This window comes from Conger conger, chromosome 3 (genome assembly GCF_963514075.1).
Source record: "Conger conger chromosome 3, fConCon1.1, whole genome shotgun sequence".
Taxonomy (NCBI): Eukaryota; Metazoa; Chordata; class Actinopteri; order Anguilliformes; family Congridae; genus Conger; species Conger conger.
This window is the reverse complement of record NC_083762.1, coordinates 6,028,072-6,055,623: the sequence shown is the minus strand read 5'-3', so window position 1 is coordinate 6,055,623 and position 27,552 is coordinate 6,028,072. Positions and strand designations below refer to the sequence as shown.

General features: G+C 41.1%; 2 protein-coding genes across 5 annotated transcripts in view; both read left to right on the top strand.

Moving 5' to 3' along the window:
• The window catches only part of LOC133124814 (calcium/calmodulin-dependent protein kinase type II subunit alpha-like), an 87,693-nt gene extending 78,740 nt beyond the window's left edge, over window positions 1-8,953 (top strand). For both annotated transcript variants that reach the window (XM_061236322.1, XM_061236321.1), the window contains 2 exons: window positions 433-676; window positions 2,702-8,953. In XM_061236322.1, the coding sequence (XP_061092306.1) occupies window positions 433-665 (233 nt within the window). In that variant the 3' untranslated portion in view covers window positions 666-676; window positions 2,702-8,953. The remainder of the gene's footprint in view (window positions 1-432; window positions 677-2,701) is intronic.
• Window positions 8,954-10,275: 1,322 nt separating this feature from the next.
• Window positions 10,276-27,552, top strand: part of LOC133125302 (uncharacterized) — a 127,334-nt gene continuing 110,057 nt past the window's right edge. The window contains exons 1-7 of one of the 3 annotated variants that reach the window (XR_009708405.1): window positions 10,276-10,313; window positions 10,548-10,881; window positions 11,727-12,053; window positions 14,122-14,376; window positions 16,735-16,938; window positions 22,160-22,291; window positions 23,003-23,832. Coding sequence is in view for 1 of the 3 variants with exons in the window: in XM_061237128.1 (XP_061093112.1) it covers window positions 10,821-10,881; window positions 11,727-12,053; window positions 14,122-14,376; window positions 16,735-16,938; window positions 22,160-22,291; window positions 23,003-23,199 (1,176 nt within the window). In the remaining 2 variants the exon portion in view is untranslated. Of the gene's footprint in view, window positions 10,314-10,547; window positions 10,882-11,726; window positions 12,054-14,121; window positions 14,377-16,734; window positions 16,939-22,159; window positions 22,292-23,002; window positions 24,436-27,552 lie in introns of those variants that run through there. The other 2 variants (XM_061237128.1, XR_009708406.1) reach the window with 2 other exon arrangements.

Below are 27,552 nucleotides of genomic sequence, written 5' to 3'. Positions count from 1 at the left end.
AGTAACAGGTTGTTTCTTACTGAAAAATAGATTTGGGGTTTAGAATTAAATTAAGCTGCTTTATTTTAGGGGTGTAGTGAAGGCTGGTCATTTTTAACCCATAGGGGAGGATGCAGAATGGTAAGACTACCCATTACATTACATTACATTACATTACATTAATGGCATTTGGCAGACGCTCTTATCCAGAGCAATGTACAACAAAGTGCAAAGTGCATACCCATAACCCGGGATAAGTGCGCTGAAAGACCCTAGAGGGAAGTACAATTTCAACTGCTACCTGCACAACAAAGATAAGGACCAGGGCCTATTTGATCATCGTTTTTTTTTCTTTTTTTATAAAAATTTTTTTTTATCGAAATACCGCAACACTCAAACGTCTGAACAAACCCAAGGGTTACGCGCGGCCTCTTCCTGTGTCTTGCGCTCCAGTGTGGTCGAAGAACAGCAAGCCGGTGCACACCACCATCCTGAACCCGCACATCCACCTGGTGGGGGAGGAGGCGGCCTGCATCGCCTACGTCCGCATCACGCAGTACATCGACCCCAACGGCATGCCCCGCACCGCGCAGTCCGAGGAGTCCCGCGTCTGGCACCGCCGCGACGGGAAGTGGCAGATCGTCCACTTCCACCGCTCTGGAGCTCCCTCCGCCATCACCAAATAATACCCCCCGGGGTAGGTCCTCTGAGCATCTCCCTTTCTCTTCCTCTCTCTTCCTCTCTCTCTCTCCCTCTCTATCTCTATCCAGGTTGTTTCTTCATACAAAATAGATTTTGGGTTTAAAATTCAATGAAGCCGCTTTATTTTAGGGGTTTGGTGAAGACAGGTCATTTTTTACCCTAAGGACAAGGGAAGTATACAGAGTTAACCACGGACATTATATTCGGCAAGTATGAAACCCATGGCTCAAACATGCTAACTCTCTTCTGGGTTTTAGGACTACAGCCAGTAGCACTCTTGAGCTTGGCTGTCTTCCTTGACTGTGTGTAAGGGGTTGAATTAGCCCGAGTGCACGAGTAACAGCTCAGTAACATGAGTTCACCAGTGTGATTCATTATCCGTCCCTGTCAGGGAAATATGCAGTATGCTCCAATTCCTCTGCTTCCCTGTGCCGCCTGTGCAACTCGTGAGTGCCATCTTGTGGTGTGGATGCCCAACAGAAAGGATCAACAGTATTTATAGTCTTTAAGTCAAGAAACCTTATCAGAACACTATACAGAGCCAATCCACGTATTGTGAGTTCAGAGATCCTCTTCTACATACCACTGCTGTAATGTGTGGTTATTTGTGTTACTGTCACCTTCCTGTCAGCTTCTGCCAGTCCGGCACTTCTCCTCTGACCCCTCCCATTAACAATGCATTTCTGCCAATAGAAATGCTGCTCACTGGATGTTTTTTGTTTTTCCATTCTCTGCGAACTGTTGTTCGTCGAAATCCCAGGAGATCAGCAGTTACAGAAGTACTCAAACCAGCTGGTCTAACACCAACAATCACGCACTGCTCCTGCATGATTTGCTGATTAGATCATCGCATTAGCTTTTTACAATCACTTCGACCCTCACAAGCTTGTGCTCAATTTTCAAAACCTTAGACACAACACTCAAAATGTTAAGCACTTGTAACACAGCCCGTTCGCCTGTTCAAAACATGCATTGTGCATTCATATCTTTGAAGAAATCTTCCAAACTCATTGGTTCAAATTCCTCAGTTTTCATGAAATAATATAGGAACATCTGTTTAGATTGCCCACACAAAAGATACCTATAGATTCACTGTTGAGTCGTTTTTACAATACTTTACTATAGCATGAAAAAATACTTGAAATGCTAATACTTTGAAGGTTAAGTTGAGTCATTGTAAACAAGTGATTTGTTTGAATGATCAAATTATTTTTGGTTTATGTATATTGTATCCAAGCAATTAAAAAAAGTGTCTACAATTTTGAAAAATTACATCAAGGTTCTGAAATTAGTGTCAACGTGATTGTAAAAAAACTGTAATCAGTAGGTGTACAGGTATTCCTAATAAAGTTCTCAGTGAGTGTATGATTCACACATTTGTGAAATGTGCATTTCAAATTCACTTCAGTTTGAACTTGATTGAATGATAGTTTTTCCATGTAGCACCCTATTTAGAAGACATCTCATCATGTCCTTCAGTAAAACACACTTGCACTCATCATCTGTAAAATTTAATTTCTTATCGATCAAATATGCGGCCTTAAAATGTGCAGTAAATCCACATAACCCCCTGCTGAAAAAAACTCAAGCTAGGTTTTGAAACAGCTGGTAGCTGGTTTACCAGTTGAGACCAGCGCCATACTCAACATAGTTTGACCAGCTCAAGCTAGGTTTTGAAACTGCTGGTCATTTCAAGGTGGCCATCACTGGATGTTACAAAAGTGTCAGCAGAGAAGTAACATACCCGTGCTGTGAGGTTTACATAGAGATACAATCATATCCACAGCAAAGTGAGGTTTTATAAATAGCTGCTAGGTCTTGCCATTCATGCGTAAACCACTATTTAAGAGACTGTTTGATCATGAGCCTATTTTATAAATGAGAACTCCAGTGAGTCATGGGGGTGAAGTCCTGCAAAAACAAGTTACCTAATGCAGATTGAAACATCCTGAATTGTGTTTGTTTGCTCAACAGTCAGTGACAGCCCCCCCCCCCCCCCCCCTGTTTGTCTTCCTCCTAGCTGAGTTCCAAGGTTCAAAGCAATTCATGAGGATCGTCGTCTCCATGGTACCGGTGACCAGCTGACCGAAGGGGGGCGGGGTTGAGAGTCCATCCTCTGCATCTTTTGTCTTTTACTTGAAACCCCAGCACGACACCCCCCACCCCGCTCCACCAACGCGTATGGTATCATCCAACGCCTGCGCACCCCTGCTCCATCAATACGAATGGTATCATCCAAAAAAACAAACAAACAAACAAACAAACCGGCAAACAAAAAAAGACACTATCGTTGTCATGACTGCTGTACATAACTGAGCTGAATGGTCTGGACTTTTGCTGGGTTTTTTTTCCTTCATACGGGGCATGGATATTGTCTTTGGTATGGTTGTCTTTTCCTTTGCAGTTTATGAACTTCATTAATATTCAGAGCTTGTGTGAGACTCCATGCACGATCGCCAGTGACCTTGTTTCTGGGTTGCTACCGACATTGTCACTGGTTCTGTCATGACATTTAGGAAATGGCCTTCCGTTACAGATTAAAAACAGGCCCGACTCTATATTCAGTGTTTTGATCCGATGTGGACTGTTAGCAATGGATAAGCATCCCTCTCCCCCCCCATCTCTCCCCCCCTGAAAGGTGCAATAGGTAATTTCACACCCTCAAACCACAACACTGTTTATCCCACCCCCTTCTCTGTGAACGCACTGACGTTGAAACCTCCCCCCCCCCCCCCCCACCTCCACGCCATTGGCTGTGACAATTAGAACCAATGAGCTTGAAGTATTCTACAGCTGTACAATGTTTTGGCTCAGAGTGCCGGTCCTTCAACTGTATATTTTTCAACCCAAATTGAAGAACTATAAACACAGGCAGAGGGTGAGTCAACATGTCAGTGAGCCTTTTTCAACGATAAGAAGGGATTTACAATGGGCTTGTAACAATGCTTTAACACAAAAATCTTACCTGTTGTACCTGTAAGATTACCTTTGACGCAACCACAACTGTCGTTTCCATTACTCCGCCGAGCATAAAGACTGCCTAGCATTGTAAAACTACTGTATTTTTTATCACTAGGTGTAACCCACTATCACAGCATATTTATCATGTACTGTATATAGAAGCCCTGGAATGTAGATGTTCCCCTTATCCCATTTAATGTACACTATATTCAGACCTTTGATTGGTTATTTTCTGAAAACATATGAGAAGAATGGGCCACAGGATCCTACCAGTATCTTACTCAAGTGTGACCTAGCCTTGTTTGGTGTGTCAGTTCCTGTTTTTATTGCATTTAAAATGGCTGGATTTCCCTGGATAAAATGGCTAATTAGCATTAGAGTTGCAGTTCACTATAGCCCAGTGGCTACGGTGCTACAGGGACTGGAAGGTTGTTGGTTCAAGCCCTGGTGTTGCCTCAATAAGATCAGTGCAGCTGTTGGGCCCTTGAGCAAGGCCCTTAACCCCACATTGCTCCAGGGGGGATTGGCCCCTGCTTATTCTAATGAACTGTAAGTCACTTCCGGCTCAATAACTGTATTGCAGTGTCATTATGTTTGGGGAACTGAACTTGCAATTCTAAGGTTGTGGGTTTTGATTTCCAAGTGGGGCAATACCTTCCTTGAGCATGTCACAGTGCTTAAGCTTGACTGTTTCAGCTCATATCCAGCTGTGTAAATGGATAGTATGTAAAAGGGCATGCTGGAGAGGAGTGCGTGCTAAAAGCTTGAAATGTCAGATGTGGACTAAAATGAGCGAAAGTTCGCAATAGCTGTCAGAATTTTGTGAAATGGGTCGACATGTTCTACCGCGTGCTCTCATGATCCGAACACGGAGAGAAAGCATTCCTCAAATCCTGCATTCAGAACAAACGGCACTTTTTCAGAAACGCGTTTTCCGAAAAGACACAGAGAAGATTCCAGATTCGTTTGACAAATGCCAGGTCGAGATCTACGAAAGCATGCACCTCGATTTAACAGCAAATGAACCTCTACGATACCCTCTGCTACAGTTCTTCTGCCTTCTGTCTACCTGTCCCACTGATCTAGAGTCAGTGTAGCCATTTAGCTCATAATGGGATAGGTACTGGCATAGCCAAGGCTAACTGATCCCAGATCAGCTGGGGGGACTATGTAAAACACTGCTTTAATTCTTCCAGTGGTTTAAGTAATACATGGCGTCATTTCCTTTCTCCACTTAGTCCCTTTCACTTCCATTATAAACCCATTTATACATACAACTCAAATCAACCTGCTTAAAACGGGAGGAGAGATTCTCAATAATAGAATAAGTCCATCATAGACTTTGTTGTAAAGAAATGTTAATTTAACCAGAAAGCCCCTGTCTGTTATGTGCACATTTAAAAAATTTAAGGACCCAAAGATGTCGTAGCTTGACGTTCTAAGTAAAGTGAACTCTTGACCCAAGATCGTCACGGTAGCTACGCTGCTTGCTCCTGCTCTCAACTGCTCTGACATTGAACAGAGGCTTCCATTTTGTGTCCTGGAGACAACTACACTATATAAACGCCCCCAATATGATGATGCCATTCACCTGCCATAGGCCGAAACATTCAGCAGGATTTGAACGTGCTCCACCTGATAGTACACAAAGTGAGGGTCCCAGCTCGGAATTCTTAGTCCCAGGACAACACATATCGGGAGCCAATATAGTTTGTGACAAATTAAACGTAGTTGCACCCCATGTGTGGTAAAGACAGTCTCCCATTTGTACCTCCTGCCTGTGGCCCTGCAGGACCGTATCTCAATAATAGTTGATGGTGGACAAGCCGGGTGAAAATCCCCAGGTACATAACGTTTAAAGGATGGAAATGACGGCACACTTCCTAACTTACAGAGGTTACTGAGAGAAAAACGGCTATTTCGCGTCTCTTCCATTCTGACACCATTTTGTGGATGGCAGGGGTATTTTTATATGGCATATTTTGCAGATTGTATATTAGTTTTCTTTTCCATTGATGAGAAAATGTGTATACAGAGACTTTCATATAAGAACTTCCATTAGACAAGCTTGTGGTGATTACTGAATGTTTGCTCTTTGGCGTAAGGTAACATATCTTCCAGGTATTTGGCACATTCATTGTTTAAAATGTGACACCAGGAGGATTTATCTGATCTGTGTACAAATATCTCTGTGTACATATATATAAAAAAACCAAACGAAAAAAAAACTATTGCTTTAATATTTCAGTCTCAAAACAATTTCGCTTGGATTGAAGCATGCAGTTTGTACTGGTTGTTTGTGTTTTTTAGAAGTACTAATACATGTATCTAATACTATTATTATGCACACGTAATTTTGACAGGCAAAAGAAATGCAAATAAACTTTGATGATTGACGATTAATGTTATTTTCTACTTGAGGAATATTTAGAGGGTAGTTAATGTCCTGTCCCCCAACATAAAAGAATGGACAAAACAGATAATTTTATGATCATTATTTCTTGTATTCAGGGGACCAAAGTCAGATTTATTTCCCCAGCTGGTGGTTTCACTTCATCATATCTGTATATTATTTGCATGTGCGGTGAGTATTTTGGTTCTCCCCACTGAATCGGTCAACGATCACCTCGGGCACCACTGTTTTCAGAGAAACATACAGTACGAGATCACCCCGGCGTGGTGTTTGTCCTTTCGGATGAACCACCTCTCTCAGTTGTATTCTGCCTAGGACTGGGCACTGGGATGCTGTGGGCACACTACTTCCAAGTGCCACTCCAGCGGTGGATTCCAGTGGCTTATTTTAGCTCCTTCCCCGTGACCTTTCCTCCTTCCCTCGTTCCTTAGCTCCACCCAACGAAAGGACAGGAGTAAGAGGTGGTGATGAGGTGGTGATGAGGTGGTAGGATGAGGTACGGAGGAAGGGAGGCTTTTCCCAGGGGCATCATCCGCGCTCAGCGTGCCACCTGGACAGTTACGGGGTGGATGGAGAGTGGTGGAGCCGCAGTTGGATCGCCGATACGGCGAACGTGTAAAAAAAAAAAAAAAAAAAAAAAAAAAAAGGTTCCCGTAACGGCCTCTCTCCAGGATCGTTCTCCGCTCCTCCGAGGAGCGTTTAATGGATTGGAACGCTCTTAAAGATGGTGGACCTCGATCCATTTCCGGGTCACGTTAGGCCCGAGGTCGGGATAGAATAAATGATGTCAACAAGGTGGTCGCTGTGCATCAACCAGTGATACAGGCCAATCCGTTGTTCCTCAGGTACAGGACAATATGTTACAAAGAATAGAATAGAATGGTAATCGAATAGAATAGAAAAATAGAAAAGTAATAGCATAGAATAATAATAGAATAAGGGCTCATTCCAATTGCTTATTTTTCTTCACAGCTTTCCTTTGCTTGCTCTTGGCCCGGAAATTGATCGAGGTCCGCCATCCTTAAAGATGTTCCAACGCTTTAAATGTTCCTTCCAGGAACTGGGAGTAGAAGTTAAGAACTCCTAAACTACCCTTTCTTGTGAGGAAACACATCCTTTGTGGACTTTTTTAAATTTTTATATAGCATGATGTATAAATTACCGACCTGTGGGTCCACCTCTCCCCATCTGCCACGTCTGTAACTGACGTGGCTTCGAACCGACATTTGAGGGAGTGAGGGCGGTCCGTTTGCCTAATTCAGAAACGAAAAAGAAAAAAGGAAAAAGAAGAGAGCAAACTGCAATGAACCCTAGCTCTCATGTAGTGTCAGCTCTGTCAGCATTTTTACTTCCTTGATTCTCTTCTTTCACATAAGAAGTCCCCCCTTTTTCTTATTTTACAAGTACCAGAAAGTCTTATTTTGTCTGTTTGTTTTGCCTTCATTTTAACAATGTATTTCTGCCTGAAACTTTTGAACTGTACAAAAACAAATGTCATGTACATATACATTTAAAAAGTGCTATGACTGTATTTTACAGACACATGAATAGGACAGATGGAGTTGGTGTGGCTTCCCATACATGAAGTATTACGAGCAAATTCAATTTTCATATACTGGGCGGCCTGTAGTGTAGTGGTTGAGGTAAATAACTGGGACATGTGAGGTCGGTGGTTCTAATCCCACAATCCCCCTTATTGTGGTGGTTCGAATCCCTGGTGTAGCCACAATAAGATCCACACAGCCGTTGGGCCCTTGAGCAAAGCCCTTAACCCTGAATTGCTCCAGGGGAGGATTGTCTCCTGCTGTACATTGCTCTGGATAAGAGCGTCTGCCAAATGCCAATAATGTAATAGTGTAATGCAATGTATGATGAAGTGGGAAAATTATTATTTAAAAAAAAAAGATTTGTCTATAAACGGTCCAAGGAATAAGAATGTGGCAGTGTCAGTTTGGCAATGCATTCGGCCATTGCTTTTGATCTACAATAACATCAGCCAAAGAAGCCGTACACTGCAAAAAACGTATCTGAACAAGTGCATTGAGACTTAAAACCATAAATTTTTAAACAGTAGAAAATAGTAGTTTTGCTTCAGTTAATTACTTTGCTTACTTTGCAAATAAAACTGTCACACCTCTTTGGCAATATTTTGTCTTACTTAGCAAAAAAGTCATAGAAATGTAAAAAGTCTAAATATACTAAAATATACAAAATACTTGTTAGGACAGATTTATTTTTAGTTGTTTTTGCAGTGACGCCACTTTGCACTGATGGGTCAGCAGCAGAAATCATGGACATCTGCCCGAAACAGGGGCAGCTCTGAGTCCCACAGGCCAGACATACTCTGAGCTTCCTGGTCAACTCTCTGCCAGCACATCACAAACCATTCAATTAATTTTTTTCACAGCAAAATGGAGGCATTTTTTGGCAAAGGGAAACGGCCTAGGGTGGATTCTGCTTGAGCCATAATGTAACTTAGGGTCCAGAGCAGTAGTTAATTATGCTTTCAGAATGGAAACTTGTGCGCCTTATGTATTCTAAGCCCTGATAGTGATAAAAGTGTGGTTTTAAAAAGTGTTATTTCCTCTGTGGCCTGAACAGCCACTGTGACTGCTGACTGTGTCAGAAAAAATGGTTTACAAAGTTAACTCACTGTGCATGCACTGTGGCTTTGCATCAACTGTGTTTGTGGTTTTGTACAAATCAATCGATTGGCTTGCGTACACTTTCGTAGATGTAATTCATCATAATGCAGAAATGATTGTAGTTTTAAAATTGAATTATTTACTTTTTGGTCCCTTTTTTGTTGTTGTTTGTTTTAGCTTTTGTTGAGGATATCACTGCTGTACTAGCAGATTTGCTGGAGTTTCACAAATTAAATGATATTCATCAACTGCCTGCCTGATTTCTGCACCTCCTCATTTCAACCAAAGAATTAGCTAAAAGCTGATGATCTCTGATCTGCCACTTCCTGTCTATTTGCTGTTTACATGTCGGGTTTACAGAGACCTGAGTAAGGTACATAGTACATAGTTTCACGGCCATAGATTAAATATAATTCTAGACTAAATGACATTTTGAATGCCGATTGTTCAGACAAAACCAGTCCTGAACTGTGTCTTTCACTGTGCCTGTGAAAGGAGCCCTTTACGTGTCAGCCTTGGACTTGACTAAAACAGATTGAAAAAATGCCCGTGCCAGAATATTAGAGGCGTTGCATTGGCAGACTTTACAGGTGTCCAGGCAAGGACAGTGTGAGAATGATGAGCCCACCAGCAGTCCTGAGCTGCTGGAGAAGCGCATTTCCCCACACGTGTCTTTAAAATGCACGACGTACTTCAAGACATCCGTCCATCCATCCGTCCATCCATTAACTTAACCCGCTTATCCAGAACAGGGTCGCAGGGGGGCTGGAGCCTATCCCATCATACATTGGGCAAAAGGCAGGAATACACCCTGGACAGGTCGCCAGTCCATCGCAGGGCACACACACAATTCACTCACACACTCATACCCACGGGCAATTTAGACTCTCCAAGCAGCCTAACCTGCATGTCTTTGGACTGTGGGAGGAAACCCACGCAAACACAGGGAGAACATACAAACTCCACACAGAGAGGCCCCAGCGAACCGGGATCGGTTGCTACCCACTGCACCATCCGTGCCGCCTTCTGGCTAAACTGTAGAAATCTAAGAACATGCATGCAGTGCCTGGTGTCCATTGGCAGAGCTGAGACAGCAAAGGTGATGTAATTGTTCAGCGGCTGAAAACATCAGAAGGCCATAAAGAAGCCTCAAGCGGTAAGTCAAGCAGTAAATATTCTGAAATATTCGTATGGAAATACATTTAATTACATTACATTACATTACATTTAATTACATTACATTACATTACATTACATTAATGGCATAATTGTCTGCATCTGTCTACACCCGCATAAAGCTCAGTGTTCATGTCATGTCTTGAAATTGTTGCCTCCTGTTTGTCAGGAGCATTTTTGTCAAGCCATTGTTTTCCAAAATATATGTAATAAAGCCTAGGGTGCCTAAGACTTCTGCACAGTGCTGTACATGATTATATTGTACACTTGACCTGCATAGTCAACATTTCCTACTCTACCAATATTAACTGTAATCCAGTCACACCATATATGGGAATAAACGGCGCTATAATGTGCCCTCCCTCTACATGTGTCTGCCCCACCTATAGTTGGCTGTCACAGGAGAAATGTTCTGCATGTTCGGAGACACCATTGTGGTAAGTAAGTAAGAAAAAATAGCTTATGTCAGGAAGCTTTGGCAGAATTGATCAATGATAAGGACCTCGAAGGAAGCTTCAAGCTGTGTGGTGGAAAAATGGAACGAAAAGTTATCACTTATAAACTTATAACATTGCTACAAAATGTTCTTTTTTAAAAATAGAGAAGTGGTCTCAGAAGATCTTTGGAAGTTTTATTCTGTTTTTCACTGCGAGTACTTCCTCTTTCCTCAGGAAAGAAGTGTGGTTACGCGTCTTCAGTGGTGTCAAGGCTATGCTTCTGGGCTGAGGTTGGCTCTGTTGGCTAATGCACACCACCCTCCCTCAGAGTTAGTCGGCGATGACATTAAGACCGTTTCTGTGCCATCGATGAAGAGGCAACACTGAGTAACGCTGGTGTGTGTGTCTGTCCTGGACTGGGTTCTTGAGAAGAGGCAGTGTGTGTAACTCTGGTGTGTGTGTCTGTCCTGGACTGGGTTCTTGTTTCGGTGACTCCTGCCCTGTGGGATGAAGAGGATGCTGGGTCCCCTTCTCAAACTCCTGCTGGTTTTGCCGGCGGTGTCACACGGTAAGCTTCATTGTCTCAGTACGCATGTTTCAGCCTGTTTTACACACGGTAAGGTTCACTGTCTCAGTACGCATGTTTCAGCCTGTTTTACACACGGTAAGCTTCACTGTCTCAGTACGCATGTTTCAGCCTGTTTTACACACGGTAAGCTTCACTGTCTCAGTACGCATGTTTCAGCCTGTTTTACACACGGTAAGCTTCACTGTCTCAGTACGCATGTTTCAGCCTGTTTTACACACGGTAAGGTTCACTGTCTCAGTACGCATGTTTCAGCCTGTTTTACACACGGTAAGCTTCACTGTCTCAGTACGCACGTTTCAGCCTGTTTTACACACGGTAAGCTTCACTGTCTCAGTACGCATGTTTCAGCCTGTTTTACACATGGTAAGCTTCACTGTCTCAATACACATGTTTCAGCCTGTTTTCAGCCAGATATGTGGATATGTGTAGAAGTGCAGAATAAAACGGTGGGAATCTTTACAAATGTGGAGCGGGTGGTCCAAGCTCCAGCCGACAGTCATGTGATCACCACAAAGGCATCCATCTCTGTTTTATGAAGAGAATGCAGTATATGAAATGTGTTTTGAATCAATTCACATTTTATATTTATTATATTTAAACTTATACATATAAAAAAGGACTTGTACTGCCCAGGACTTTCAAATCAAGGTTGAGAATACAGAGCAAAACTAAACTCTCTGGGTTTAGTTTTCGAACAGAACTGCTACCTCTATCTAGCATCGTGTCACTCAGTGTTGTTTAAAGATTATACTGTAATCAGACTACTGCACTTACTTCACCATTATGAATGTCACAGTCAGTTCATTATTTTATCTTGTTTCTAGGCACTGCGACGTCCTGTGACATCAGCAGGGATAAACCGGTTCGCTGCTATGGAACACTGGGGCAGTCCGTTTCTATAAATCTGAAAACAGCCACCAATCCATGTTCTGGCGTACAACTTGAAATAAAATTCAATGGTGATACATTTTTCAGATGCAAGAATGGTGCACCAACTCCTGAAAAAACCTGTAATAATCACTGTCGTTTAGACAATCGGACTTTCAGGCTGGAGAACTTAACAAAAAGTCTTTCTGGGATGTATTCTTTTGAAGAGTTCGATAAAAATGGGACGACAGCGCAAAAGGGAAACATAGAGCTGATTATTCAAGGTAAGTCATGGGGTTTCAGCCCGTTTTACACATGGTTGCATTGTCTGTATCTAAATTGCTGGATACTGGACCAGCCCTTCTTTTGCTGTACAGAATGTGTGAACATACCCCATCACAGAAGGAATCTGTACATTTTAGCTTGAAGGCTCATGCTGAACATGTGGTCATGATAAAGGCATCTATATCAGAAGAATATAAGATATGTTGATAAAGAATTCACATTCATTTATTAACAAAACTTGAAAAATAATGGAATCATTGAAAAATATTTTTTTAATGTTGAAAATACTTGGTACATTCAAACTCATTGATTTAGGTTTAAAAACTACTCCAAGCTGCGACACATTGTTTACATTTTAGCATTTTATCAATTTCTAAACTGAGACGGGTGCGTGGGGGTTGGACCCAAAATGCACGACTCAGAAACAATAGTAAAATAAAGTCCCGTTAGGGCTTTATTCGGGACGAGTCCCAGGAGCGTAGTCAATACAAGCAAAGTCCATACACGAAGATCCAGCCAAACAAATACAAAACAAACAAAAAGCACGGTGCCGAGGGAAGAGGCAATCTCGTAGTCGGTAGGCGTGCAGGGAGGTCCGGTAGCAGGAGAGCTGTCAGCGGGGCAGATGAACAGGCGGACGGCAGGCAGAGGCGTAGTCGTGGGCGAAGCGGGAGTCGAAACCATGAAACAATCAGCGGGGCAAAAGTACAAAAACGGTAGGCGGGGACGTAGTCGAGAAACAAAACGAAGGTCACAAAACAGAAATCAATAGTCGATGGTCAGTAAACAGGCGTGGATCGTAACGTGTAATCAAACAGTAAATAATGCTCAAGAGTTGCGTGAAAAAACAGAGGCAGACAATTTCGCAGTGAACAGTTGCGCGACTGGGCTATAAATGCAGGTGTAGACAGGTGTAGACAATTAGTTAGAGAGTAGCAAGGAAATGGAAAACAGGTGCGATGGATGACAAGTTTAACAAGGAGATTAGTAATCGTTAGTAATAAACCTATCCTGCCCTAGCATTAGTAAATTAGTAAATGACATGCACGAGAAACGTAAGGTAACATGAACACATGATTAGTCTTGTTAGTTTCTACCCAATCCTGATCTAGCGTTAGTAGTTTTAGTAAATAGACAAATAGAAACATTAGGGGAGTGAAGGACAGAACGAGAGAGAGAGAGAGAGAGAGAAAAGGCGGAACGCAAGGTTTGCGGAAAAACATGTAAAAGTGTATGCATAACAACGACCAGTTAACGTAACAATAAACATACATCGAAACATAACACAAAGCGAAACTAAGACGATAATCACTCAACATAACCAGGTAATATAATCGTACGAAAACATAACTAGACATGACAAGAAAATAAATCGTAACGAGACATAAACTAAACAACATGACGAACCTAGACTAACATAATACATGATAAGACACTACATGACTAAGACAACATGAAAAAACATAAATCAACATAAAACATGGTGAGACAGACCTGAAACGTGACATAAACATTTGATATCATGATTAAAATATATATTTCTCATCAGTCTTCTGTATTTACTCCTCTGTCATGGCCGTACATTTTTTTACTCTTTTAGGCACCGTGACATATTGATTTGATTTAGACTGTTCTTCTGTTCACTCACTTTGCATTTTGTTAATTGATAAAAATAAACCTTTCTATAAACATTTCTATTTTTGAAAGCATTCTTATTTTACTGCATTTTTTCATACCTGCCTAAAACTTTGGCACAGTAATGTACATTCTCTTGAACCATTGGTCTGAGTGTCAGACCCAGGTCTAGAGCCCGGGTCTCCGGTGTGGTAGTCAGTGAAAGTTTAAGTACCTGAAACTAATGCACTTATCTGCTGTCTCAGTAACACTGTAGACACTGATTCTCTGGGAAATCCATTTGCAATACAGTTCAGCCTCAGGCCGAATCTGCAGTTGGATGCAGACACAATTCTACCGCTCTAATGTTCAAATGACTTCAATGTCAGTTTATTTTATTTGCGCACTGCATTAGCGCATTTCTAATTTGGGCTGTTTTCCATCCCCTTGTAGCCCCAGTGTCTCCCCCTGAACTGTCCCAGCTCTGTCAGCCCCATGGAGAGATTCGGGTCTGGTGCTCCAGCACAGGGGAGGCCCCCCAGTACAACTGGACTCTGAATGACCAACCCCTGGATGGGGGGGTGGCCTTCCTCAGCAATGAGACCCAAACTGTCATACTGAAGAGGGACATACCTGGATCTATCACCTGTACAGTCAGTAACCACGTCAGCAAGGAAAACACCACCCAGGAACTCCTCACCTGTCGAGGTAGGATGCACAAAATCTTCACAAATTATGGAGAAGCCATTTATTGGAGGTTAATATGCCATTTAACCCTGAGAGAATTAATTCAAAACATAGAAAATGAGAACAACAATAACAACAACAATAAGAATTATTAGTATAACAATAAAAACAGTAATAACAATAATTATTACAATAAGAACAACAACAATAATAATACCAACCAAGGGGGCAGTTGGCATGATTAACAGGATGTCCGCTTATGATTTTTAAGAAGTGCACATAGATGGCTACTGGGTGGTAGATCTCCACCACTTGGAGATTTACGGACATTTTGGCATTTATCAGACACTCTTCTCTCTTGTGACTTCCTGTACATAAGTTCACACAATACAGCTTTCTGGTCATGGCCAACTGTACTTGTAATAAATAATATCACAATGTACATTTATATGACATGGCAGATGCAAGAGGGAAATGAGAGAATGTAGAATTATTAGAAAGCAAACTGGTAATTTAATTTGGTTTTAGATTTAGCATTGATATGGCTAATGAACGCAAATGTTCAGCACTATATGAAAGTGCAATGTGGTAGCTCTGTCTCTGTCATGCGTTCTTGTTCAATTTAGGGATAATTACAAAAATTCTATACTACCCCGGGCACCTTGGAATCACGGCCACGAGCTACAGACGAGACGGCTTGAAGAAGGCATGTTGCTCTCCATTGGCCCGCTGAGGGATGGGGTGGGAGCAGTGTATCCCCCAGCTAACACTAATTGGATTAGATAGGGTACAACTGACTACCAAACTGGGAGAAAAAGGGAAAAATCGTAAATTATAAAAAATAAAAGAAAAAAATTTGCCCAATACAATCCATGAAAATATTCATACAATTCAACAAAGACTTGGGCCTTGCTGTAGGTTCCTTAGACCAGAGTCCTCAGCCATTAGACCACAATAAAATAATTATAAATGTCATAAAAAATATGTACGACTATCAGAATGATGTTTGTATGCTATAAATCTATCAGAGACTATTTTTCTTTCACACGCATATTTTGCTCTAGCATACTCACTCTTTTTGCTCTGTGGTGATAGAGAAAATTAGTGCTGTCGTTATGTGATTTTTCATTTGCATAAATACATTTGACTTTGGAAGTGTCCATTGACAAATTTTGTATGATTTCGTATGATTTTTTATGCTTTACCACCTGAACTTTAGGTGCATGAACAAAAATGGAAAAATGAAAAATTGACTGAATGCATCTTTAGCTTCATCTTCTGAAAATAATATTTCATAAATCATCTTTTTGATTCATAAAATATTCATAGGTCAGATGCTGAATGAAATGAACTACTGCTTTTGTTGCTGCTCACTAAGGTGGAGTCTGATTTTGACTTGTGATTGTTTATCATGCTTTTAGGAGGGAGATCTTTTGTTCTGTGAATTTTCCCCTACAGCTCTTCCTAAACGGATGTGCATTTTAACTATATTTATACTGGACATTTTTTCTTTGGCATTTGTAATATTGAAATGTAAGCATATTTTATGAATTACTTGATGTATAAATATTCATCAAGTAATATTTAGGCAATTAGGGAATTTTTTACAGAGCCCTAACGTTGCAGTAAGGACCTGCTTTAATTTGCAAGTTTTACATTCTCTGTGGGAACTTGTAGACGTAATGCTTGTGATCTATGAGGGCCCAAAGGTTTACCATATGAAAAAGGAAATATAATTTTGTGGACCTCACCCCATTGTATTTGCTGGGAGTGAGTGAGTACTAGCTTCATAAACTAACCCAACTTACTGGGGATGACTGGCTATTCCCATTTGACTGGCTCCAATTCACTGGCATTCATTTTTCAGACCTCACCAAAATTTATAGTTTTAAAGTACAAACAAAGAGGATAATAGAGACATAAAATAAAGAATAGTAACGTTAAATGGTCAGAGAAGCTGTTTTAGCTACTGTAAGTAGAATAACTATTTTAAGATTTTGGCGAAGAAATACAATATGCAGGAATGTTAATATGCAGGAATAGATCACTTAGTTAAGATAACAAAACCTTTTCTAGATTCTTTAATAAAACGCAGATGCCTCTTTTATCAATCTGCTATCATACGTAGCTAGTGTGTGCTTTACGACTATTAATTTGGGTGAGGTCGCGTAAATTATTGGAAGTGTATTGAGAACCAGACAAAAGGGAAACACAGCGGTGCAGTTAACGGGCAGCAGGGAAAGCTGATGTTCCTGGTATTCACTCCACGCAAATATAATGAGGTTAGCTCCATACAACTCAAGTGAAATGTCCCTTTAATGGTGGTTCCACAGAGACTCCTGTATTCTAAGTCTTTGTATGTTGCACTGTACCCCACAGGACTTGGAGCCCCTGTGAAGTGCACCAATGGGACTGAGATTGATGTGAGGATGAATGCCTCCTTAAACGCTGCATCTCTGCTAAACAATACAGAAATATTCTTTATGGATCGAGGGGGAGAATACGTGTCTGCCATTTGTAAGATTAATTCCTACACTCAAAATAAGTCTTCTGAAAATTCACAAACAACAAATTTCACTTGTGGTAAGGGACTTTCCTACAATGTTAATGTTCTAAGTTGATAATGTACTTGTCGCCAATGGTGCAGTGAAGGTTAAAAGGTTCAGCAATTTCAGCATTCTATACTTTACCTGATTTGCAAATGAAAAGCTCCTTGATGAAATGCCTCAACCTAAATGGCAAGCCACATCTACAGAAAATTCTGTGAAAAGGGGATTTCACTATTGCTCCCCTGGTCGGTTTGAATAAATGTAACGTGCATCGTCATATTCTTTTTGTTTTTGCCAAGTGTTATGTGAGCATGATGGAAAAACACAGCCGCAGCAGGGCAGCTGGGCCACTCACTCACTAGCTTGTGGCTAACTGGCGCTAGCAGCTCCTCAGTTGCTGACCATAGCTGTACTATTATTATTATTGCTGATGTGCACTATATGCTTACCACTGTATTGCAATAGCAGAGACAGTTGCTGCTTCATTGACAACCCCAAGCCTCCGACAAGATACATTCAGTGAGCCATTTATTAGGTATTTATTAGAGCTATTATTTCACAGTGACAGTGCACATTAATAAACATTGCTGTAAATGCGCCAGAAGTTAGCCAAGAGGCTATTTTTCCATCTGTCGTCCCCTGGACAGATGTTACGGAGTCACCCTAAAAACAGAATATAATACACCACTGAAAGTACATTGAAATGAATGAAATCATTTATAATCATGCAGAACATTAAGAAATACATTTAAAAAAAAGGAAATATTAATGTTTACAGAAAACATAATTCAGGGACACCCTTAAACTACATTGCCAGGTATTATTTAAAACATGCAACACAGAGGCTCATAATACAAAACGTGCAAAACAATAACGTGAAAAATACGAATATTCATAGAAATACGGTGTAAATAAGACCACATTGCGCTGCATTGTTAGACGCTCACTTAAACATGCGGAGCCGAAGCAGAGACATAAAAAGCATGCACAGCATATGAAATGCATGAATCAGTCTGACACAATAAAGACAGGCAGGTCCATGACGCGAGAGCAGGATAGCGATGGCTAACCGCAGAGAGCAGGGGAAGTTGAGCTCAGACAGCCTCCACCTCCCGCCCGAGCAGAACCTGCCGCCTGCTGCCCGGCCCAGATCCAGAGGGCCGTAAGGGGCAATTGAGTTTTAGCGCTGACAGACCTGAGTACTTATGGACTATTTCTTTAAATGAGCTCTAAATAAAGCGCATGCATCCAGTTCTCTAATAGTCACTGGGACAGCGTTCCGTTCTAGTGCCGCTTTAAAAGAGAATGCAGCCAGACTGTAAGTGTCTTTTCTGAGTGGAATAGTGTGGTCGCCTGTTGCTGCCCCTCTTGCGTCGAGATATGCCATTGTTTTTATGTTGATAAACTGTCTGAGCGGAGCAGCAGTCAAGCCATATATATAATCTTGAACATAAGACAAACATCTACATATTTAATCATGTTTTCACAACTCAGCTCAGTTATATTTTTTCAATATTGGGCAATGATGAAAATGTACCGATTTGTGTATGAAAAGTTTAAAATAAATAAATAAATAAAATAAATAAAATAAATAAAATAAATAAAATAAATAAAATAAATAAAATAAAATATCATAATAATAATAATAATAATAAATCATCATCATCATCATAATAGTAATAATAATGTATTATTATTATTATTATTATTATGAGCTATAATTGTATAGCACCTTTCATACAGAGATGCAGCTCAAAGTGCTTTACATAGTCCAATTAATAAAATATAATAAATAAAAAATGATATAAAGAATAGAATGATTAAAATGGCTAATGAATAGTTAATGAATAGGACGGTTCTAATTACGGCATGATTGGAGATGGCAATAAAAAATAATAAAAAAATTTAAGAAACTAAAACATAGTCAGAATGGGTTTAATTTACTTCTGTTTTGCGTCCCTATGCTCGATCCCCTCAGTTGCTGACGATAGCTGTACTATTATTATTATTGCTGATGTGCTCTATATGCTTACCACTGTATTGCAATAGCAGGGACAGTTGCTGCTTCATTGACAACCCCAAGCCTCTGACAAGATACACTCAGTGAGCCATTTATTAGGTATTTATCAGAGCTAATTGCTGGACCCATTAAGTCTAGTTCTGCTGCTGTTGCCCATGGTCAAAGTGACTTTGATCGAATTTTTTTCTGTATTCTGATGGCGGAAGCTCCTGACCCGTATCTGCATGATTGTATGCTCCGCACAGCTTCCACACAACAATCGCATGCTCCTAATAAAGTGCTCAGTGAGTGCACAGCGAGAGTGTCATTGTGTGCTGCGCATTGCAATACAAAGCAGAGCTTTGTAGTGCAAAAGCACACACCTTAATATTCTCAGCCATACTTCATAATTTTATTTATTTAATTTTCTTCCTTCAAAAGTTTGGCATGCTACTCCTCCCACAGCTTTGAGAAATCCCAGGCAAGATATATATCAAAATGACCGGAATAGATGGGAATCGATGGGAAAGACTTTTCTCAATTCTGCGACATCTCGTTTTCTTACGAAATGCGAAAAACTGACAGATTTTTGGCCATAGGAATGAATGAGAATTCGTAAAAAAAAAAATCTCACAAATTGATCAAACCCACCCCTCTTTGGAGCCACATCACTTCGTCATACTTTGTCGCAGAAACGTAAAGGTTTAAACGGGTAGCAAGACTTTGAACTGTGTTGGTCTAAAGACACTTTTTGATATCTTCTACGGTTTTTACAAAATCACAGTTTATGTTTTATGAAATTTTTGAGATTTTCAGATTTTATAATGGGTGTGTATTGCGTGGCTTTAGAGTGCGGTGAGCATTCAGCCCTTCTAAATTTTATCAAAAATATTCTGGACATTCTCATCTTACTCCCACAGCTTCTACTCTACAACAACAATTTATACATCAAAATGTAGAGAAACTTGTCCTCTCTCATTCAATGTTACTTCCATGTTACTTTTTTAATAAATCGCCCAAAAGTGCAGAGAGTGCCGGATCCAGCTCTCATTGACTCCAATGTTATCTGAAGCGTCAACTGCCGCGTAAAGTAGGCACAATATGGTGATTTATAAACTGTCACCGCTCCTGCATTTTAAATCCTGCAGACACATCTCATAGATCGGAATCGCCATTGAAGTCTTGGGTCGCTCAAAATACAATTTTAATTAGATCTGACTTATACTTTTGAAGATACATGGATTTGTTCGGCACCAGCGCCAGTTAGCTTCACCACTAGCATTCAGGCCGTAAGCAGTTAAACATTTACACAAAGTTGTACACACAAACTGCCGCTACTCCTTCAATTTTCAGAGTACCTTGACATATTATATATCAAACTGTTTATATTTTCACATTCAAATATCTAAGAGATATGACGTATAGTTTTGGAAAGAGAAGCGTTTAAACCCGAGAATGTCAGAAAAAAAAGTTCGTTCCTAGATCTCTAACAGACAGAGACTCTCACACACACAGAACATGCACGAGCCCCTGGTTGGCAACCAGCCCCCTTGGCAACCAGCACACTCAGCTCACTCAACCGCCCCCCCCCTCTCTCTCTCTCTCTCTCTCTCTCTCTCTCTCTCTCTGGTTACGAATCACCAGAGACACACGCGCGTGCTGGTTGCCTTAGCAACGGCCCTGACACATAGCAGGCTGCGACATGCTTGTATGTTCAGGCGAGGATAGCCGAGGCTAGCCCTAGCTTCGACCACAACATAAATATGAAGTCTAAAACTGACACAAATAAGCACAATACATGTAGTATCACTCGTTATAACCGCAGCATTCACAGCCTGTGACCGGAATAGAACCGGAAGTAGCCGAAGCTAGCGCTAGCCTTAGCCTTGGCTTCCCATGTTATCTGAGTGGTAAACTGCAGAGTAAAATAAATAAAATATGGCGATTTTTAAACTGCCACAACTCCTGCATTCTAAATCCTACCGACACATCTCATAGATCGATCTCGCCACTGAAGTCTCGGTTCACTCAAAATGATAAAAAAAAAAATGTGAGTTATAGTTTTCAAGATACAGCGATTTGTTTGACGTTAGCTTCGGTGCTAGCTTTCGTTAGCTTCGTTGCGCTAGCTTGCGTTAGCTTCGTCGCGCTAGTTAACATTAGCTTCGGCGCTAGCTAGCTTAACTAACTAACTGGCGGTCTGACTAACTGATTAACTAAGTGACTGTTACTAACTGACTAACTAACTAGCTAGCTGACTGGCTAACTAACTAACTAGCTGACTGGCTAACTAGCTAGCTGACTGGCTAACTAACTAGCTAGTTAGCTGACTTACTGACAGACTAACTAGCTAGCTAGCTGACTGGCTAACTAGTTAGCTGACTGACTAACTAACTAACTAGCTGACTGGCTAACTAATTAGCTGACTGGCTAACTAACTAACTAGCTAGTTAGCTGACTGACTAACTAACTAGTTAGCTGACTGGCTAACTAACTAGTTAGCTGACTGGCTAACTAACTAACTAGCTGACTGGCTAACTAATTAGCTGACTGGCTAACTAACTAACTAGCTAGTTAGCTGACTGACTAACTAGCTAGCTAGCTGACTGGCTAACTAGTTAGCTGACTGACTAACTAACTAACTAACTAGCTGACTGGCTAACTAGTTAGCTGACTGGCTAACTAACTAGCTAGTTAGCTGACTGACTAACTGACTAGCTAGCTGACTGACTCCATCCTGTCCACATTATATGAAAATACCGAGGTTTTTAACTGTTTTATTTCTATGTCCATGTCTTAATGGTTGTGCTAACTGTAACAGGAGGGTGGGTGTGGTTGTGCAACCCATACTTAGCCAGACAACGCCACCTTGGGACTTGTACCCTTATACTGCCCAGACCACCCTAGCAACCACCCAGAACACCCTAGCAACCGCCCAGAACACCCTAGCAACTGCCCAGAACATGTGTATAGATGAGGATGTCTATTTGTGTGAGGACCAAATTTTGTTAGATCTGTGTGTGTGTGTGTGTGTGTGTGGCCTATGAACTTATCATAAGGGCAAATACACACGCACACACACACAAGTGTATAGATGAGGTTCTCCATTTTTGTGAGGACCAAATTGTGGGTTACATCTGTGTTTGTGTGAGGGATGGGCACCAGCAGCAGCACACTTAAAATTTCCCTGGAATTTGTTCTAGTTTTCCAGTCCATTGTGCTGCTGTGGTAAATATGTGATCTTGGTTCCCTTCAGAGTCCCAACAGCTGATGATTGTTTCTGTGGCACTGGCAACTTGCTTGGTTCTTCTCGCTATCCTGTTGGTGACCTGCTGCTGCCTCTACAAAAAGAAGCAAAAACAACCAATGGGAAGCCAGAGGAGCAATGGTGAGAAATGTTTCCATTGTTCAAGTATCATTATCCCCTTTATATATCGCTTGAAGATCATTGAATTTCTATCTGGCCTCTTTAACCCTTGTGTTGTCAAAAATGATCCGCCACTGTGTTTAACAGCAGAGAAAACCCCCTAAATGATATTTTTTTCCAACTTGAAATTTGATGACAAAGTTTGTGATGAGTGACAGGTTGTTTCTTCATGCAACATAGATTTGCAATTAAGTTGCTTTTATTTTGGGGGTTTAGTGAAGGCGGGTCAGGACATGGGGCCTATACAGAATGGTAAGACTACACGAGGGTTAATGGTAAGACTACACGAGGGTTAATAGGACGTCTGTGCCGTGTTGGTGATATCTCGTTTCTGTATTCTTGACAAACTTCTTCACAAACCACTGAATGATTATAATGTAGTGTACAGTACAGTAATATGGGGCGACATGGCTCAGGCAGTAAGAACGGTCGCCTGGCAGTCGGAGGGTTGCCGGTTCGATCCCCCGCCCGGGCTGTGTCGAAGTGTCCCTGAGCAAGACACCTAACCCCCCAAATGCTCCTAACGAGCCAGTCGGCACCTTGCATGGCAGCCAATCGCCGTCTGTGTCTGTGTCTGTGTGTGAGTGTGTGTACGAATGGGTGAATGAGAAGCATCAATTGTACAGCTTTGGATAAAGGCGCTATATAAATGCCAACCATCTCACTCCCCAGGCGACGGGCCGGAGGGGGACCCGCAGGAGTTGGTGTACTGCCAGGTGCAGGTGGCGAAGAAGAAGGATCGCCCAAAGAAGCAGCAGCAGGAGCCGCAGGTGGTCTACGGGGAGGTGAAAGTGTCGGGCAGGGCGAAGGCCGCCAGGCACTCAGCCGAGGGACAGGCGGACACGGTGTACTCTGGCATCCGCACGTAGGTCCAGCCAATCGCAGCGACCTTCGTCAAATTTAGACCGAATACTCAGTTATAATTCAGGGGGATTTGTCAACGGGAAGTACAACACTGGGGAAGGATATCTTAAAAAAATAAAATAAAATAAAAGTCTCACATTTATTTTGGTAATTTGAGGAACTGTCATTTTCTTCCCATAAAGCTTTGTGGGAGAGTTTGTGTGTTATACAATATAGATGCTGCAGAACACAAACAGATAACTATGTGACCAGCAGGGCTTGACATCAACACCTACCACTGGCCAAATGCGGATATATTGGCATTTTTTACTGGCTACTTTGGCAGGTGAGATTTCAGTAACATTTTATATGAAGAAAGAAAATTGTACTTTCCAAAAGGAAGTAAGTGCATCATTCTAACCAGGTGTTCTAGTATCGCTGCGGACTTTCCTCTAGACGCGGTAATGTTTGATTTTAAATTGCTAATTTGAACAGCATGGGTTAGGGCTTGAGCCAGTTTGTTGTCTCTATTGCTGTTAATCACTTCTACTATTTGCATACCTGTAGAGTGATTGAACGTTTGTCTTAAATAGCTTAAATAGCTGTGGAATTTATCAGTAGATTAGCTTTGATTTGATATTGCTTGTGAGCAATTGTAGGTGATTTAAATACGCGTGTCAGAGCGACGCTAGCGTATATTAGACTGGCGAAAGTTGTCCTTAGTCAGTAAGTGCATCATTCTAACCAGGTGTTCTAGTATCGCTGCGGACGTCTCCTCTAGACAACATTCCTCAAAACATTGGTGCTAGCCTTCCAAGCAGTTAAGGGGTCTTCCCCAGCTTACCTACAAAAAATCATCAGACCCTACACCCCTGCCAGACCTCTTTGTTCAGCCTCCACAGGCCGCTTGGCACCTCCCCCTCTCCGAACCTCCACCTCACGCTCACGACTACTGTCTGTTCTGGCTCCACGGTGGTGGAACGAACTCCCCGTTGAGGTCAGAACTGTAGAATCTCTCCCCACCTTCAAGCGCAAGCTGAAGACACACCTCTTCAAGCAGCACCTCTCCCCATCCCTCCCTACCTCCCTGTGAACCTTAATTGTTGTCTCTGTGACTTGCTTTGTGTATCGGTATTTTTAGTTGGCTAGGTAAGCAGTATTTGGATAGTTAAGTTTGGTCACTTTTGCTTTGTTGTTTGTTTGTTTATTTGTTGATAAAAAACATTTTTTTTTAAATAAAAAAAAATAGGCCCTGGTCCTTATCTTTGTTGTACGGGTAGCAATTGAAATTGTACTTCCCTCTAGGGTCTTTCAGCGCACTTACCCCTGGTTATGGGTATGCACTTTGTTGTACATCGCTCTGGATAAGAGCGTCTGCCAAATGCCAATAATGTAATGTAATGTAATGGAATCTGAAATTAAGTCAATTGAATTACGGTTATGTTCCACCAAAAACACATCTTTGGTCTTTCCGCACACTTATCCCTGGTTATGGGTATGCACTTTGCACTTTGTTGTACATCGCTCTGGATAAGAGTGTCTGCCATGTGCCATTAATGTAATGTAATATAATGTCTTCCATATGATTTCAGAGGTACTTTCGTGAGATATGGAATTGAAAACATAAATTCTGACAAAATATGTCAATTAGCTTATTTGCCTACTTTACTCAAGATGGCGGAAATGACAAAAGTCTATAATCTGAACCAAGTAAGATATAGTTATAATATTCTAAATAAGATATGTTTGAAGATGTTTTGAGTCATTTTTGCATCACCAGTCCCCAATAGTCATTTTTCTAGAAATGTCAGATTTTTCATGAAGAAAAATTGTGAAATTTCAGGATCAAACAATGAGATTTGTGATGCTGTACCTGTCCCTAAAGCTTATAACAAGAAAATAATTGGTTCTCCTGGATATGAAGTTAAGGATTTCATAGTTTCATGATGATAGGATGACTATGCACTGAGAACTCCAAAGATAGAAATGGTAAATAATTATACTAATTCCACCATATACATGGCGTAATCACTCAGAAGGTGGCATTATCCTGAAAATTGAATAGTTGAGGGATGATTTGCAGCAATAAACAGAAAAGGGTCATTGATTTTTTCAGTGGAACAGAACCTTAAGGCAATTTTGCGGTGATACTGCATGATACTACAACTCCCATGAGCACTAGGTGCCACCTCGCTCAAGCTTCTTCAGTGGGAGCAGGCAAATTCGGGTGAACACAGCGCTGCAACTTCAAAGTGTCTGTTTATATCCATGGCACTGGACAGCGCAGATTCAGATCCTCTAGTTCCAATCTGAAAACATGGAAGTGACAACGATCGCAGCACCGAACACAGAAAAAGATAACGGTTCAGTAAATGAGCGTGAACTTCGACCACAGACAGTTCTGTGACTTTGAGAAATGCCCATGAATTCAAAGTCGCTTTAGCTTATTTTTAAAAGGCAAAGAAAATAAAAAGGAAAAATAAAAAAAGAAAGAAAGTAGGCTTGTCACAGTGTCTGGTTTAAACTGTGCATTCAGCAGTTATACTGTATAATGCCAATACTGATATTTTGTAATCATAATTTAAAAATAAAAGTAAAAAATAAAAGAATCAAAAATTAAGTTAGAGTTCTGTTACTCCGTAAAGTGTCTGTAACGGCGTGATACAGATAAAATTGAAATTGACATTACGTTCACATAATGCTCATTACTGTAAGATACAGCAAGTTCTCTTCAGCTGTAGGCAAGTAATAAAATAAATTTAGTTTCACAACATTGGGCATGTCACATCAACATTATCTAAAATTGTGGCTATGGGCAGCCTGTCGAGAAGTGGCTAAGTTATGACTGGGTCCAGGATGGTTGACGGTTCAAGCCCTGGTGTAGCCACGATACGATCCGTACAGCGGTTGGGCCCTTGAGCAAGGCCCTTAACCCCGCATTGCTCCAAGGGGGATTTTCCCCTGCTTAGTCTAATCAACTGCAATGTAATGTGTGCACTTTGTTCTCTGCACTGACACATGGAGAATATTCATGGCAAAGGTCTGCAATACAAGTGTTTTGTAATTGAAATGATTTTGAAGTGCATTTTTTATTTAATGTTCTCTTTAACAAGCTAACATGGTAGTTAAGAGTGGTGTATATCTTTTTTGGTAAGTGTAGGTGACTTAGCCATTACAATGATTTTTATATACTTTATTTATATACCATACGTTGTGTGTATTTGCCTTCAGTACAGTACAATCTATTTTTGTCATTTATATTTTTTCTTTAATGATGTATTTTATATTTCTTTTTTACATGAATTAAGACTATAATGTCTCAACTCATGCATGTCTCTGTAACATTATTTGTGCAAATATTCTTATAAAATATGTTCCACCAGATAACCAAAAGCATGCTGTTATTGATAAAAACGAAAATATCTAATTATAATATATATTCTAAAATATATAAATGTCTATTCTGACGACTTCAGATTCACTTGTGGTTTTGTAGGCAAAGGTGGGGTGGAGGGCAAGGGAAGATTCTTGGAATAAGTAAGGTTCCTGGAATGATAGTTCATATGTTTGGTATGGAGCAGAACTATAGATTAGCAGACATTTTGTCACTTGAAATGTGCAGAAACGTTGTTTCCGACCTCAGACACGGATGGAGAGAATAGGGAAGTGGTTTTTAATAAAAACTAACTGGCTGATGAGATGACACGATAAGGCTGCTTTTAGTTCCCTGGGTGTGAAGGATTGTGGTTTAGCAGGGCAACAAAGGGAAACTGGCTGAGGTGTTGAAATGGTACAGCTAAACCTTGTTCAGGGCTAGCTTTAAACAGTGTTCAGGGTAAGCTTTAAACAGTGTTCAGGGTTATCTTTGAACAGTTTTCAGGGTTATCTTTAAACAGTTTTCAGGGTTAGCTTTACCCGTGTTCAAGGTTAGCATTAAACGGTGTTCAGGGTTAGCTTAAACAGTGTTCAGGGTTAGTTTTAAAACATGACAAATCTTCCCTATGTTTGCTGATTTCACTCATCTCCTTGTTCCAGGAAGTCATTTCTGAAAGCAGGTGGTGTGATGCATGGACAGAGACTGAGCACTTTATTAGGAACATTTTTACTTTTTACTCCTACTTATTCATGCGATTATCTAGTCAGCCAATTGTCTGGCAACTGTCCACTCATGGGACAACATGCTGGACGACATTGGCTCAGGAGGCAAGAGCAGTCGTCTTCCAGTCGGTGGGTTGCCAGTTTGTTCCCACCCTGAGCAAGACACCTAACCCCCAATTGCTTCTGATGAGCTGGTTGGTGCCTTGCATTGGTGTGTGAGTTTGTAGGACTGGGTGAATGAGAAGTGTCAATTGTACAGTGCTTTGGATGAAAGGCTTTAT